The sequence below is a fragment of the Lithobates pipiens genome, unplaced genomic scaffold (assembly GCF_037356315.1).
Source record: "Lithobates pipiens isolate NorthernLeopardFrog02 unplaced genomic scaffold, aLitPip1_a1.2 Scaffold_28, whole genome shotgun sequence".
Taxonomy (NCBI): Eukaryota; Metazoa; Chordata; class Amphibia; order Anura; family Ranidae; genus Lithobates; species Lithobates pipiens.
Genome location: NW_027507789.1, coordinates 160,827,853 through 160,842,556, shown reverse-complemented (window position 1 = coordinate 160,842,556; position 14,704 = coordinate 160,827,853). Strand labels below are relative to the sequence as shown.

At 48.9% G+C, this 14,704-nt stretch overlaps 1 protein-coding gene across 3 annotated transcripts in view; it reads left to right on the top strand.

The window, feature by feature from the left end:
* The window catches only part of LOC143935726 (uncharacterized), a 113,920-nt gene that overhangs the window by 39,390 nt on the left and 59,826 nt on the right, over positions 1–14,704 (top strand). For 2 of the 3 annotated variants that reach the window (XM_077459806.1, XM_077459807.1), the window contains exons 3-4: positions 11,808–11,883; positions 11,989–12,080. In XM_077459806.1, the coding sequence (XP_077315932.1) occupies positions 11,808–11,883; positions 11,989–12,080 (168 nt within the window). The remainder of the gene's footprint in view (positions 1–11,807; positions 11,884–11,988; positions 12,081–14,704) is intronic. The other variant, XR_013263577.1, reaches the window with a different exon arrangement.

The following is a 14,704-nucleotide window of genomic DNA, read 5'->3' as shown; positions in this document are numbered from 1 at the left end:
CACTAACACACAACCTGCTTGGTCCACAAAAGTTCTTATAAGGACTGGTAACTTGGTATAGGGTGCTACGGTACATAGGCCTGAGTGCGTTACAGTCTGCTGTTCTGTAAGGACCGCTATCGGTCCACAATACATAGGGTTGCCGTGCACTACTGCTGACCGCTGCCCTATACTGCAGCAGTCCTTCAGCGGTATAGGGACTGACGCACAGTCTGCTAAACACTAACACACAACCTGCTTGGTCCACAAAAGTTTTTATAAGGACTGGTAACTTGGTATAGGGTGCTACGGTACATAGGCCTGAGTGCAGTACAGTCTGCTGTTCTGTAAGGACCGCTATCGGTCCACAATACATAGGGTTGCCGTGCACTACTGCTGACCGCTGCCCTATACTGCAGCAGTCCTTCATTGGTATAGGGACTGACGTACAGTCTGCTAATCACTAACACACAACCTGCTTGGTCCACAAAAGTTCTTATAAGGACTGGTAACTTGGTATAGGGTGCTACGGTACATAGGCCTGAGTGCGTTACAGTCTGCTGTTCTGTAAGGACCGCTATCGGTCCACAATACATAGGGTTGCCGTGCACTACTGCTGACCGCTGCCCTATACTGCAGCAGTCCTTCATTGGTATAGGGACTGACGTACAGTCTGCTAATCACTAACACACAACCTGCTTGGTCCACAAAAGTTCTTATAAGGACTGGTAACTTGGTATAGGGTGCTACGGTACATAGGCCTGAGTGCGTTACAGTCTGCTGTTCTGTAAGGACCGCTATCGGTCCACAATACATAGGGTTGCCGTGCACTACTGCTGACCGCTGCCCTATACTGCAGCAGTCCTTCAGCGGTATAGGGACTGACGCACAGTCTGCTAAACACTAACACACAACCTGCTTGGTCCACAAAAGTTTTTATAAGGACTGGTAACTTGGTATAGGGTGCTACGGTACATAGGCCTGAGTGCAGTACAGTCTGCTGTTCTGTAAGGACCGCTATCGGTCCACAATACATAGGGTTGCCGTGCACTACTGCTGACCGCTGCCCTATACTGCAGCAGTCCTTCATTGGTATAGGGACTGACGTACAGTCTGCTAATCACTAACACACAACCTGCTTGGTCCACAAAAGTTCTTATAAGGACTGGTAACTTGGTATAGGGTGCTACGGTACATAGGCCTGAGTGCGTTACAGTCTGCTGTTCTGTAAGGACCGCTATCGGTCCACAATACATAGGGTTGCCGTGCACTACTGCTGACCGCTGCCCTATACTGCAGCAGTCCTTCAGCGGTATAGGGACTGACGTACAGTCTGCTAAACACTAATACACAACCTGCTTGGTCCACAAAAGTTCTTATAAGGACTGGTAACTTGGTATAGGGTGCTACGGTACATAGGCTTGAGTGCGGTACAGTCTGCTGTTCTGTAAGGACCGCTATCGGTCCACAATAGATAGGGTTGACGTGCACCACTGCTGACCGCTCACCTATACTGCAGCAGTCCTTCAGCGGTATAGGGACTGACGTACAGTCTGCTAATCACTAACACACAACCTGCTTGTTCCACAAAAGTTCTTATAAGGACTGGTAACTTGGTATAGGGTGCTACGGTACATAGGCCTGAGTGCGTTACAGTCTGCTGTTCTGTAAGGACCGCTATCGGTCCACAATACATAGGGTTGCCGTGCACTACTGCTGACCGCTGCCCTATACTGCAGCAGTCCTTCATTGGTATAGGGACTGACGTACAGTCTGCTAATCACTAACACACAACCTGCTTGGTCCACAAAAGTTCTTATAAGGACTGGTAACTTGGTATAGGGTGCTACGGTACATAGGCCTGAGTGCGTTACAGTCTGCTGTTCTGTAAGGACCGCTATCGGTCCACAATACATAGGGTTGCCGTGCACTACTGCTGACCGCTGCCCTATACTGCAGCAGTCCTTCATTGGTATAGGGACTGACGTACAGTCTGCTAATCACTAACACACAACCTGCTTGGTCCACAAAAGTTCTTATAAGGACTGGTAACTTGGTATAGGGTGCTACGGTACATAGGCCTGAGTGCGTTACAGTCTGCTGTTCTGTAAGGACCGCTATCGGTCCACAATACATAGGGTTGCCGTGCACTACTGCTGACCGCTGCCCTATACTGCAGCAGTCCTTCAGCGGTATAGGGACTGACGCACAGTCTGCTAAACACTAACACACAACCTGCTTGGTCCACAAAAGTTTTTATAAGGACTGGTAACTTGGTATAGGGTGCTACGGTACATAGGCCTGAGTGCAGTACAGTCTGCTGTTCTGTAAGGACCGCTATCGGTCCACAATACATAGGGTTGCCGTGCACTACTGCTGACCGCTGCCCTATACTGCAGCAGTCCTTCATTGGTATAGGGACTGACGTACAGTCTGCTAATCACTAACACACAACCTGCTTGGTCCACAAAAGTTCTTATAAGGACTGGTAACTTGGTATAGGGTGCTACGGTACATAGGCCTGAGTGCGTTACAGTCTGCTGTTCTGTAAGGACCGCTATCGGTCCACAATACATAGGGTTGCCGTGCACTACTGCTGACCGCTGCCCTATACTGCAGCAGTCCTTCAGCGGTATAGGGACTGACGTACAGTCTGCTAAACACTAATACACAACCTGCTTGGTCCACAAAAGTTCTTATAAGGACTGGTAACTTGGTATAGGGTGCTACGGTACATAGGCTTGAGTGCGGTACAGTCTGCTGTTCTGTAAGGACCGCTATCGGTCCACAATAGATAGGGTTGACGTGCACCACTGCTGACCGCTCACCTATACTGCAGCAGTCCTTCAGCGGTATAGGGACTGACGTACAGTCTGCTAATCACTAACACACAACCTGCTTGTTCCACAAAAGTTCTTATAAGGACTGGTAACTTGGTATAGGGTGCTACGGTACATAGGCCTGAGTGCGTTACAGTCTGCTGTTCTGTAAGGACCGCTATCGGTCCACAATACATAGGGTTGCCGTGCACTACTGCTGACCGCTGCCCTATACTGCAGCAGTCCTTCATTGGTATAGGGACTGACGTACAGTCTGCTAATCACTAACACACAACCTGCTTGGTCCACAAAAGTTCTTATAAGGACTGGTAACTTGGTATAGGGTGCTACGGTACATAGGCCTGAGTGCGTTACAGTCTGCTGTTCTGTAAGGACCGCTATCGGTCCACAATACATAGGGTTGCCGTGCACTACTGCTGACCGCTGCCCTATACTGCAGCAGTCCTTCAGCGGTATAGGGACTGACGTACAGTCTGCTAAACACTAATACACAACCTGCTTGGTCCACAAAAGTTCTTATAAGGACTGGTAACTTGGTATAGGGTGCTACGGTACATAGGCTTGAGTGCGGTACAGTCTGCTGTTCTGTAAGGACCGCTATCGGTCCACAATAGATAGGGTTGACGTGCACCACTGCTGACCGCTCACCTATACTGCAGCAGTCCTTCAGCGGTATAGGGACTGACGTACAGTCTGCTAATCACTAACACACAACCTGCTTGTTCCACAAAAGTTCTTATAAGGACTGGTAACTTGGTATAGGGTGCTACGGTACATAGGCCTGAGTGCGTTACAGTCTGCTGTTCTGTAAGGACCGCTATCGGTCCACAATACATAGGGTTGCCGTGCACTACTGCTGACCGCTGCCCTATACTGCAGCAGTCCTTCATTGGTATAGGGACTGACGTACAGTCTGCTAATCACTAACACACAACCTGCTTGGTCCACAAAAGTTCTTATAAGGACTGGTAACTTGGTATAGGGTGCTACGGTACATAGGCCTGAGTGCGTTACAGTCTGCTGTTCTGTAAGGACCGCTATCGGTCCACAATACATAGGGTTGCCGTGCACTACTGCTGACCGCTGCCCTATACTGCAGCAGTCCTTCAGCGGTATAGGGACTGACGTACAGTCTGCTAAACACTAATACACAACCTGCTTGGTCCACAAAAGTTCTTATAAGGACTGGTAACTTGGTATAGGGTGCTACGGTACATAGGCTTGAGTGCGGTACAGTCTGCTGTTCTGTAAGGACCGCTATCGGTCCACAATAGATAGGGTTGACGTGCACCACTGCTGACCGCTCACCTATACTGCAGCAGTCCTTCAGCGGTATAGGGACTGACGTACAGTCTGCTAATCACTAACACACAACCTGCTTGTTCCACAAAAGTTCTTATAAGGACTGGTAACTTGGTATAGGGTGCTACGGTACATAGGCTTGAGTGCGGTACAGTCTGCTGTTCTGTAAGGACCGCTATCGGTCCACAATAGATAGGGTTGACGTGCACCACTGCTGACCGCTGCCCTATACTGCAGCAGTCCTTCAGCGGTATAGGGACTGACGTACAGTCTGCTAATCACTAACACACAACCTGCTTGTTCCACAAAAGTTCTTATAAGGACTGGTAACTTGGTATAGGGTGCTACGGTACATAGGCTTGAGTGCGGTACAGTCTGCTGTTCTGTAAGGACCGCTATCGGTCCACAATAGATAGGGTTGACGTGCACCACTGCTGACCGCTGCCCTATACTGCAGCAGTCCTTCAGCGGTATAGGGACTGACGTACAGTCTGCTAAACACTAATACACAACCTGCTTGGTCCACAAAAGTTCTTATAAGGACTGGTAACTTGGTATAGGGTGCTACGGTACATAGGCTTGAGTGCGGTACAGTCTGCTGTTCTGTAAGGACCGCTATCGGTCCACAATAGATAGGGTTGACGTGCACCACTGCTGACCGCTGCCCTATACTGCAGCAGTCCTTCAGCGGTATAGGGACTGACGTACAGTCTGCTAAACACTAATACACAACCTGCTTGGTCCACAAAAGTTCTTATAAGGACTGGTAACTTGGTATAGGGTGCTACGGTACATAGGCTTGAGTGCGGTACAGTCTGCTGTTCTGTAAGGACCGCTATCGGTCCACAATAGATAGGGTTGACGTGCACCACTGCTGACCGCTGCCCTATACTGCAGCAGTCCTTCAGCGGTATAGGGACTGACGTACAGTCTGCTAAACACTAATACACAACCTGCTTGGTCCACAAAAGTTCTTATAAGGACTGGTAACTTGGTATAGGGTGCTACGGTACATAGGCTTGAGTGCGGTACAGTCTGCTGTTCTGTAAGGACCGCTATAGGTCCACAATAGATAGGGTTGACGTGCACCACTGCTGACCGCTCACCTATACTGCAGCAGTCCTTCAGCGGTATAGGGACTAAGAGTTTTGTCACAGGGTCATTTAAAAAATGACATGCAGAGGAAGAGGCAGGCCCTTCCGCAGGGGTGGTAGGGGTAGGCCAGGAGCAACAGGCTTGAGCCAAAGTGGGAAGTTGCAGAAGGTGCGTTCAATTACTTTAAAGGATGCACCAGACTTGGTTGAGTGGCTCGCTCAGCCTTACTCTTCTGCACCCTCCTCATCCTCTCGATCTGCACCCTCTTCTTCACTCTCTGCTATGTGCACCCCCAAAGACACTACCACCAACAACACGACCACCACCACCACCACCACATACCTTCCGCTTGAGTCACTGGAATTATTTTCCGATCCATATCAAGAGGACATTTCTGATGCGCAGCCACTCTTGGTATTGGATCAGGAAGAGGAGGTAGCAACAAGCGCTACTCAGCAGTCTGACGCCAGTACCCAGATCAGCCCAAGGAGGAGGTTGGTCCCCGGTGTTGCTGCCTACTCTACTTATAGCGGTGGGGAAGGTGACGTTGATGATGACGTGTCTAGTGATGTCACGTGGGTGCCCACAAGAGAGGAAGAGGAGGGGAGTTCAGAGGGAGATATGGACCAGCAGATAGGGAGGAGAAGCAGCAATGACTTACATTGCACAGCAGGGACAAAGCAGACTGCAAATGTATCAGGAGCGAGTCATCGACCATGTACGGTCACATCTGGCGCTCCCAGGACACCGGCACATGGCTCCGCAGTGTGGGCTTTTTTTAACGTGTCCGCTGCTGACAATAGCGTTGCCATCTGCAATCTTTGCAGTCAACGCGTTAGTCGCGGTAAGCCCAATACTCACCTAGGGACGACCGCCTTAAGAAGGCACATGAGCAGCCATCACCGAGCCCAGTGGGAGCAACGGAACACACAAAGCCACACTGCAGGCTCTCACCGTCCAGCCTCGTCTTCTACTTCTCCTTCTCCTCTCTCCTCACAATTGTCCTCCACTCCACCTTCCATCACGCCAAGCTCACATTTTTCTGCAAAAAGGCAGGCTTCCGTGGGCCTAATGTTTGAGCGTAAAAAAATGATGACGCCGGATAACCCTCTTGCCCAACGGTTGGCGGCTGGCTTGTCAGAACTCATAGCCCGCCAACTACTGCCATATAAACTGGTGGACTCGGAGGCCTTTCGCAAATTTGTGGCCATTGGAACACCACAATGGAAGGTCCCAGGAAGGAAGTATTTCTCAGAGAAGGGCATCCCAGAGCTATATGGCCATGTTCAGCGGCAAGTGAATGTATCTCTGGCACACAGTGTCGGTGCCAAGATACATCTGACCACAGACACGTGGTCTAGCAAACACGGGCAGGGAAGGTATATCAGTTTTACTGCCCACTGGGTGAACCTTCTGACGGCCGTCAAGCATGTAACCCGTGGCACCCGTGTAGATTTGGTTTTACCGCCACGGATTGCATGCAGGCCTGACTCTTCTTCTCCTCCTCCTACTCCATCCTCCTCCCTCTCCTCCTCAGCTGCCTCCTCCTTTTCCGCTGCTAGCGTCTCTTCCACTGCACCGCCCAAGCTCCCCAGAACCTATTCCACATGCCAGGTGAGACGTTGCCATGCCGTGCTGCGTCTGTTGTGCCTGGAAGCAAAGAGCCACACTGGCCCGGCACTCCTTTCAGCTTTGCGTTCACAGGCAGATGAGTGGCTAACACCGCTCAATTTGACAGTTGGTAAAGTGGTGTGTGACAACGGTGCCAATCTGCTTAGCGCATTGAAACAGGGCAAAATCACGCACGTGCCGTGCATGGCACACGTCTTAAACTTGGTCGTGCAGCGATTCCTTGTCAAATACCCTGGGGTCCAGGACATCTTGCGGCAGGCAAGGAAAATCTCGGCCCATTTCAGAAGATCTTACACGGCCATGGCTCGCCTTGCTGACATTCAGCGGCGACACCATCTGCCGGTCAGACGTCTTATTTGCGATTGCCCGACGCGATGGAACTCAACCTTCTATATGCTTGATAGGCTGCTCCAGCAGAAACGTGCAGTTAACGTCTACCTGTATGAACTCTGCGAAAGAAACGGTTCTGGGGAGCTGGGTTTTTTTTCACCGCGCCAGTGGCTGCTCATGCGCGACACATGCAGACTTCTGCGGCCATTTGAGGAGATCACCAAACTGGTCAGTCGCAGCCATGGCGCCATCAGTGACATGGTACCTTATGCCTTCTTTCTGGAGCGTGCATTGCGTCGTGTCATTGATCAGGCTGTGGAGGAGCAGGAGCGGGAAGATGAGGAAGTCGCAATGCTGGATGAATTCCCAGGGGGGGCTACTCTATCTGAGACAAGTCAACAACAGGAGTCTGATGAGGAGTCAGAGGAGGATGGTGCCGGGGCGGATGAGCAGGAGCAAGAAGAGCATGCTTTAAACCTTTCTGGGATCCCTGTTGTGCGAGGATGGGGAGAGGAGAATGAAGAGGACGACATTATCCTGGATGATGAGCAGGAGCCAGGCCACCACACCGCTTCCACTTTAGTGCAAATGGGGGCCTTCATGCTCCAGTGTTTTAATAGGGACCCCCGTATAAAAAGCATGAGGGTCAAGGACCAGTACTGGGTGGCAACGTACTTAGACCCCCGGTACAAACACAAAATGGCGGAAATGTTACCGCCGTCGCAGAGGGCTGTCAGAATGCAGCACTTCCAGGCCTTGCTTCGAGAAATGCTGCATTCTGCTTTTGCGTGCGCTGGCAGAGGAGCAATTCCCACTCCCAGAGAAGGATTTGCGGGTACCAATCCAACAGCGCCTGCAAGAAGAGGCCGGTTTGAAGATGTGTTGGTGACTTCGGATATGAGGTCATTCTTTCAGCCGACCCATCGACAGGTGTCATCCGGATCCAGCATCAGGGAACGCCTAGACCGTCAGGTGTCCGACTACATTGGGTTAACGGCCGATGTGGACGCTCTGAGGAGTGATGAACCCCTAGACTACTGGGTGGGCAGGCTTGACCTCTGGCCAGAGCTTGCCCAATTTGCAATCGAACTGTTGGCTTGCCCCTCATCCAGTGTCCTGTCCGAAAGGACGTTCAGCGCAGCAGGGGGGATTGTGACCGATAAGCGTACTCGCCTAGCTCACCACAGTGTTAACTACCTCACATTTCTAAAAATGAATGAGGCATGGATCTCGGAGGAATTCAACACATGTGATCAGTAGACCATGTATATGTCTATAAACAATTTTTGGAATCAAGCACACAGACCTTCTTAATTCATTTGGCTCACTTCCCTGACCCAAAAAAGCACACCGTACTATATGCCCCTACCCTCCTCTTTGAAGAGGTTGAGCGGTGTCATATTTCTACTGGGGCTGCTTATTATGAGGGGTTCCCACCATCCCTGTGCTGTGCTGACTTCCTCCTGGGTGTTCTTATTATGAGGGGCTCCCACCATCCCTGTGCTGTGCTGACTTCCTCCTGGGGGTTCTTATTATGAGGGGATCACACCATCCCTGTGCTGTGCTGACTTCCTCCTGGGGCTGCTTACGGTGCTGCTGTCAGCGCTGTATGTCACGGAGCTGCTGTCAGCGCTGTATGTCACGGAGCTGCTGTCAGCGCTGTATGTCACGGAGCTGCTGTCAGCGCTGTATGTCACGGAGCTGCTGTCAGCGCTGTATGTCACGGAGCTGCTGTCAGCGCTGTATGTCACGGAGCTGCTGTCAGCGCTGTATGTCACGGAGCTGCTGTCAGCGCTGTATGTCACGGAGCTGCTGTCAGCGCTGTATGTCACGGAGCTGCTGTCAGCGCTGTATGTCACGGAGCTGCTGTCAGCGCTGTATGTCACGGAGCTGCTGTCAGCGCTGTATGTCACGGAGCTGCTGTCAGCGCTGTATGTCACGGTGCTGCTGTCAGCGCTGTATGTCACGGAGCTGCTGTCAGCGCTGTATGTCACGGAGCTGCTGTCAGTGCTGTATGTCACGGAGCTGCTGTCAGCGCTGTATGTCACGGAGCTGCTGTCAGCGCTGTATGTCACGGAGCTGCTGTCAGCGCTGTATGTCACGGTGCTGCTGTCAGCGCTGTATGTCACGGAGCTGCTGTCAGCGCTGTATGTCACGGAGCTGCTGTCAGCGCTGTATGTCACGGAGCTGCTGTCAGCGCTGTATGTCACGGAGCTGCTGTCAGCGCTGTATGTCACGGAGCTGCTGTCAGCGCTGTATGTCACGGTGCTGATGTCAGTGCTCTGTATTACGGTGCTGCTGTCAGTGCTCTGTATCTCCTGCACCCTCTTGTTTGCCTACCCTGGTCCCTGACCTTCCCTCTCCTCCATTGCCTTCATTAGCTCCATAGTCCTGAATTGTCAGAACAATTTCCCAAATAAAAAAAAAATGCTTGTAGTTATCGATCCCAAATTCACCTCATACATGTATTATGCTATTGTCCAGGTGGTGGGACTACGTGCTACCCCCTAATAATTACCCCGTGGCCGCAAATTCGACCTAAAGGTTTGCGAAATTCGCCTCCCATTGAAGTCAATGGAGCCCGCGGCGAACGGTCGTTTTCGCGAACGTTTGTGTCCGTTCGCGTTTCGCGTTCGCGAAACGTCCCGTCGGAAGTTCGTCCATCACTATTGATGAGGACAAGAACCGCTTGGTGGATGTGGGAGTCTGTGGGTGGGGGCTTATTGGAATCTGTAAAACCTCTTTAAAATAGTATGGCCCCCAGATTTTCCAGGCCCCCCATGTAAATGAGTACAGGGTAAGTAAATAATTTTCAATCTCTTCATTCAGCAATATAGATCCTAGTCAATATCTATGAGCAACTCTGTCAACCCACAAAAACAAATTACAAAGCTGTTGCCCTCCCGTCACACTCCTAAGTGAGAATGACAGATCCTGGGACCCTCAGCTTGTTTGTGAACAGGGGTGGGGATGGTGGCTGATGTCAATGACCAAACATAGCCATGTTCATATTTATTCAGTGAAGTCAGCCACCATTCCTGTACTCTAGTTTACATTCAGGGAATTCTCTGCTGACAGCTGAATGGGTTGTGTGAGAAAACGTCACTAGTTGGTAGGGCGACAGCGGCCGCTGGCTTCCTAGCAACTACAGTAGGAGTCCTGAGTGGGAAGCTGTAACAGTTAACAGCAGTAGTAACATTGCTGCTAAACATATGACTTCTTGCTGTAGCTGGAGAAGTCATATATAGGAAAAGTTCGGACAGAATCCTGCTTCGATCCAAAACCAAACCCCATCCCTACTCATCAACTTCAAAAATTGAAATGGTGTTTGTGATCTTTAAGGCTGATTTTAAACCCACAATCTGACTACTGCAATGCTGGCCTGTTAATTGTCATGTAGGGTTATGTACAATAGTGTTAGTACAAAGCAAAGTCATAGCACTTGGAAGGTAACAGTACATAAATCTATGGATAGCATTAATGCCTTAAACTATCATATGTATAAAATTTGTGATGCTGAATATATATAGGGATCCTTATGGTTGCTTTCTCTTTGCAAAACTTTGTATTCTGAAAGAATGCCCTTCATGAACTGGTGAAGAGTAGGATTTTGTATTTAAGACTCCATGTAAATTATGCCTTTAGCCCAGGAGGCTCTTGCATTTAGGTACAGATGAAGGGCACGGATACACCTTCCAGCCTTGCAGCTGGCAGCCTGTCAAACTCTATGAGAGGCACTTGTCCCTAAATGTAAGTACCACTAGGTGAAGCGTCTAGTCCCAACCAACTGCAGCAGCTGTCAGCCTCTCAAAGAGTTTGAGAGGCTTCAGGCAGTGGAGCTGGATGGTGCATCGGTTCTCATCACGAGTACATAAACTCCCAAGCCTCGTGCACTGGGGCAAATAAACTGACAGGGATTTTAACCCTTTTTTACTACATCTAAAAAAGAAAAAGTGTGTAGGCAGGTGCAGTCTACTTTCTCCACTGCAGGTGGCGATCAACCGCGGTGGCATTGCAGGGGGAAAGGAAGTCAAGTGGAACATGGCTCCTCTATGATTTTCTGGGTCATTGTAGAAGCCATCCAATTGGATGCTACCTCCCCATGTGATTCTAGCAGCATCTTGGGTCAGGCAATGCCTATTTAAGGCCCTGACTCCCAGGCTTGGTGCACATTTCACATATGGGTAGTTTAGGAACAGGTCACCTGTCTGACAGGGACATCGATTAGTGGCAGGGAGAGGTTCCAGACTAGTAGCGAAAGGATAGGGGCAAGCTATCCTACCTGGAGACCTCCCCATTTGGGTCCTGACCAGCCAGGCCATATTCTGCTCCTCAAGACAGACGCTGTCGACACATCTTAGACCCGCTCTGCTACACATTGCTGTTGCTTGCTGCAATTGTTTCTGGTCAGATGCCTTCCCACAGGGTTTATTGTGAATTACTGGACTCTACATCAATGCACGTTCTACATCAATGATGTTCGCAGGCCAGAAGTTTGAGTATACCCTTTCACCCATGCATTTAAAGCCCAAATGGGCACATTTTGGCTGATTCCTATTGCAAATGATATATATTTTATATATATATATCCTTTTTTCCGGATAATCACAAAATTTTTGTTTTTGACAGACAAATACTAATGTCCAGCCTACTGGTTATTCGTCCGACCAGCTGAACAACAAAGAAAACTCCAAGACAAAGCGAGGTATGGGGAAGGTGCATCCTTGACTACAACAAAGCTGACTGACATTAATAACAATTGCAGTACAATGTATCAGACAAGGCATTGATTTTTTGTTTTGTTTTACAGAGAAGTACTGTAAGCACTGTACCCAAGGGACCTACAATCCAGCATCAACCTGTGATGAAGATTATTCAGCCAAAATGAAAGGTCGATACGATGTAAGTAGTACTGAATTGATGCAACATGTAAGGTTATGAGCTATAGACTATATTATTAGAGAAGATGGACATCACCAAACCTTATACAGGTAGATTATTAAAATTTCAAAATAAGCTGCACACAGTGGAGTACAGTAAGAAGAACATTTATTCTATGACTATAAATACAAACAGTCCAACACACACTATACAGCAATAAGACCCAGTAATAAGAGGGTGCTATGGTGAAATGGTGGATGGAACCACCAAAGCATATGTCCATTCCAAGATACCACCAGCACTCCATGTCCATATAAAAAGACTGGACACTTTACTGTCAACAACTGAATGCTTTGCATTCCATTTGGGACCTTAAAGTGGCCTGTCTGTTTATCAGAACAGGGTGTGCTGGTGATATCTTGGATGGGATTTAGATTTCTTCTAAGGTCACACAGACTGTTTCACACCAAAATATTGCTGATTGTTAAAGCGATTGTATACCCCGCTTTCACATTTTTACCTACAGGTGAGCCTATAATAAGGCTTACCTGTAGGTAAAATTAATATCTTCTAAACCGGTGCATACGCTCTGAAGGTCTGGCGGATGTTGCCGGAAAATCAGAGCTCCTTGCCGGAATAAGAACTCCTGCGTGCATGCGCGGGAGTGACTTCATCGCGGCTCTGGCCATTCAGAGTGCCGGAACAGCAAACCCAGAAGATACGCAGAGGGAACGTGTCAGCTCCCTCAGCAGTGACCAGGAGGTGATGCCGGCGCTTCGTTCTAAGGCCGCGTACACACGCGCGGACTGTTGGCCCAACCTTGTCCGCTGAACAGTGTTTGGGCGGACAGTCCGCTCGTGTGTGGGCTTTCAGCGGACAGTTTCAGCGGACAGTTGGACGGACAAGGTTTTACGGAAATTCCGAAAAACTGTCCGCTGAAACCTTGTTTCAACGAACAGTCCGCCCGTGTGTAGGCTTGTTCGTCAAACTAAGTTCCGCGCATGCTCAGAAAGGATTTTCAAGCCGAAAGTTATAATGCAGTGTATAGGACGTCGTATTTTGCGTCCCGTCGTACGTGCCGTTCACGTCATCGCGCACGGTTTCAGCAAACTGTTCGTTCGTCGTGTGTGGCCATGTCCGTCCATGCTAAGTTTGAGCGGACTGTTCGCTCAAACTGTTGGACGGACAAAGTTGGGCCAACAGTCCGCGCGTGTGTACGCGGCCTAAGGTAAGTATTTCATAATGAACTAGTATGCTTTACATACTAACTCATTATGCCTTTGGCTTCGTTTGTTTTGTTTTTTTGTTTTTTTTGCAGGTATACAACGGCTTTAAGGGTTCTATGGGGCCATGTCATAAGGCTGGAGATGTTTGGATATGGTCTCATAGAAGCCTATAGTGCTATATTGCACAGGTGTAGTCAGCACAGTGCAGACTTAAAGTAAAACTATGGGCAAAACTTTTTTTTTCTTTTTGGATAGAGTAACGGAGGGTTATAACCCCTGTCAGACAATTCACATGAAAGCTGTTACAGTGGGCAATCCCCACTCTGTGCTGATCGGGCCAGCTTTCCTCTTCCTCCCCTCTCTTCTCTTCCCCTGGGCAATTGCTGGGAGAACGACTCCAATTCAACCCCGTCTGACGGCAGTGCTCCCCACCCCCCTCCGTGGAAGTCCACGCTCACCAGATCTCGAGTGTGAATAGGCGAGTAGAAAATTTGAGGGCTGATCTTATCCATCTCCACTCTATTCAAAACGAAAAAAGTTTTGTCTTTAGTTATACTTTAAGGTTCTGCCTGTAACCAAACAGTGGAGCCCCAGCCGTCAAATTGAGGTAAGTAAGCATCTGTATAAGCCACTTACCTCTCTCGTGGATGTCCTCATAAGTTCTTTAAAGTATGAGATATTTGGCTTGACACACCCATGACTGCTTCTGCTTGAAACATTAAGCTCCCTCCGAAATATATGTATGTGGGTGTATGCTCTCTAGGGACATTGTGATTTAATTCGGAGTCCAGCAGTTTGAAGTGCACATAATCCTAACCAGTGGAGCATTGGAGATGTTTGGCACCATAAGTTGTTCTCCTTCATCGCTTTCAGCGCCTTGAGGTGATTCAGTTCGCATTGTGCGCTATACAAATATTTCATTCATTCCTTCATACTCTTGCATTCAGATTTGAGCAGATGCTATGTTAGATTATATTATGTAATCTTGTTTTTTCTCCTATTGTTTTTGTTTTGTTTGCCTTGAGTCGGGGTATAGCCAGAGGCTCGGTTTTATACTTTACCTTGCAAAACGAATAAAAAGAAGTTTGAAGTATGCATCTGTATAGGTAAAAGGTGACTTAGATTAAGTCAGGGAAATATGGGAAAAAAATATAAGTGCATTTTTTTTATGCCCTGATGCTTTAACCAATGTAAATAGAACTTTACTTAAAGAGGAAGTATACTTCCTCTGCAGACATTTACCAATAGGTTAGCCTATAATAAGACTTACCTATAGTTAGTGTAAACATCTCCTAAATGTGTACCGTTTATTAGATATTTCCGTTACATGCAGCCAGTGACTTCGCTCTGAAGTGCCATTCCTTCCAAGCCCTGTGCCCTGAACGGCAGCTCCCTCGCACATGTGCGGGAGTGACGTCA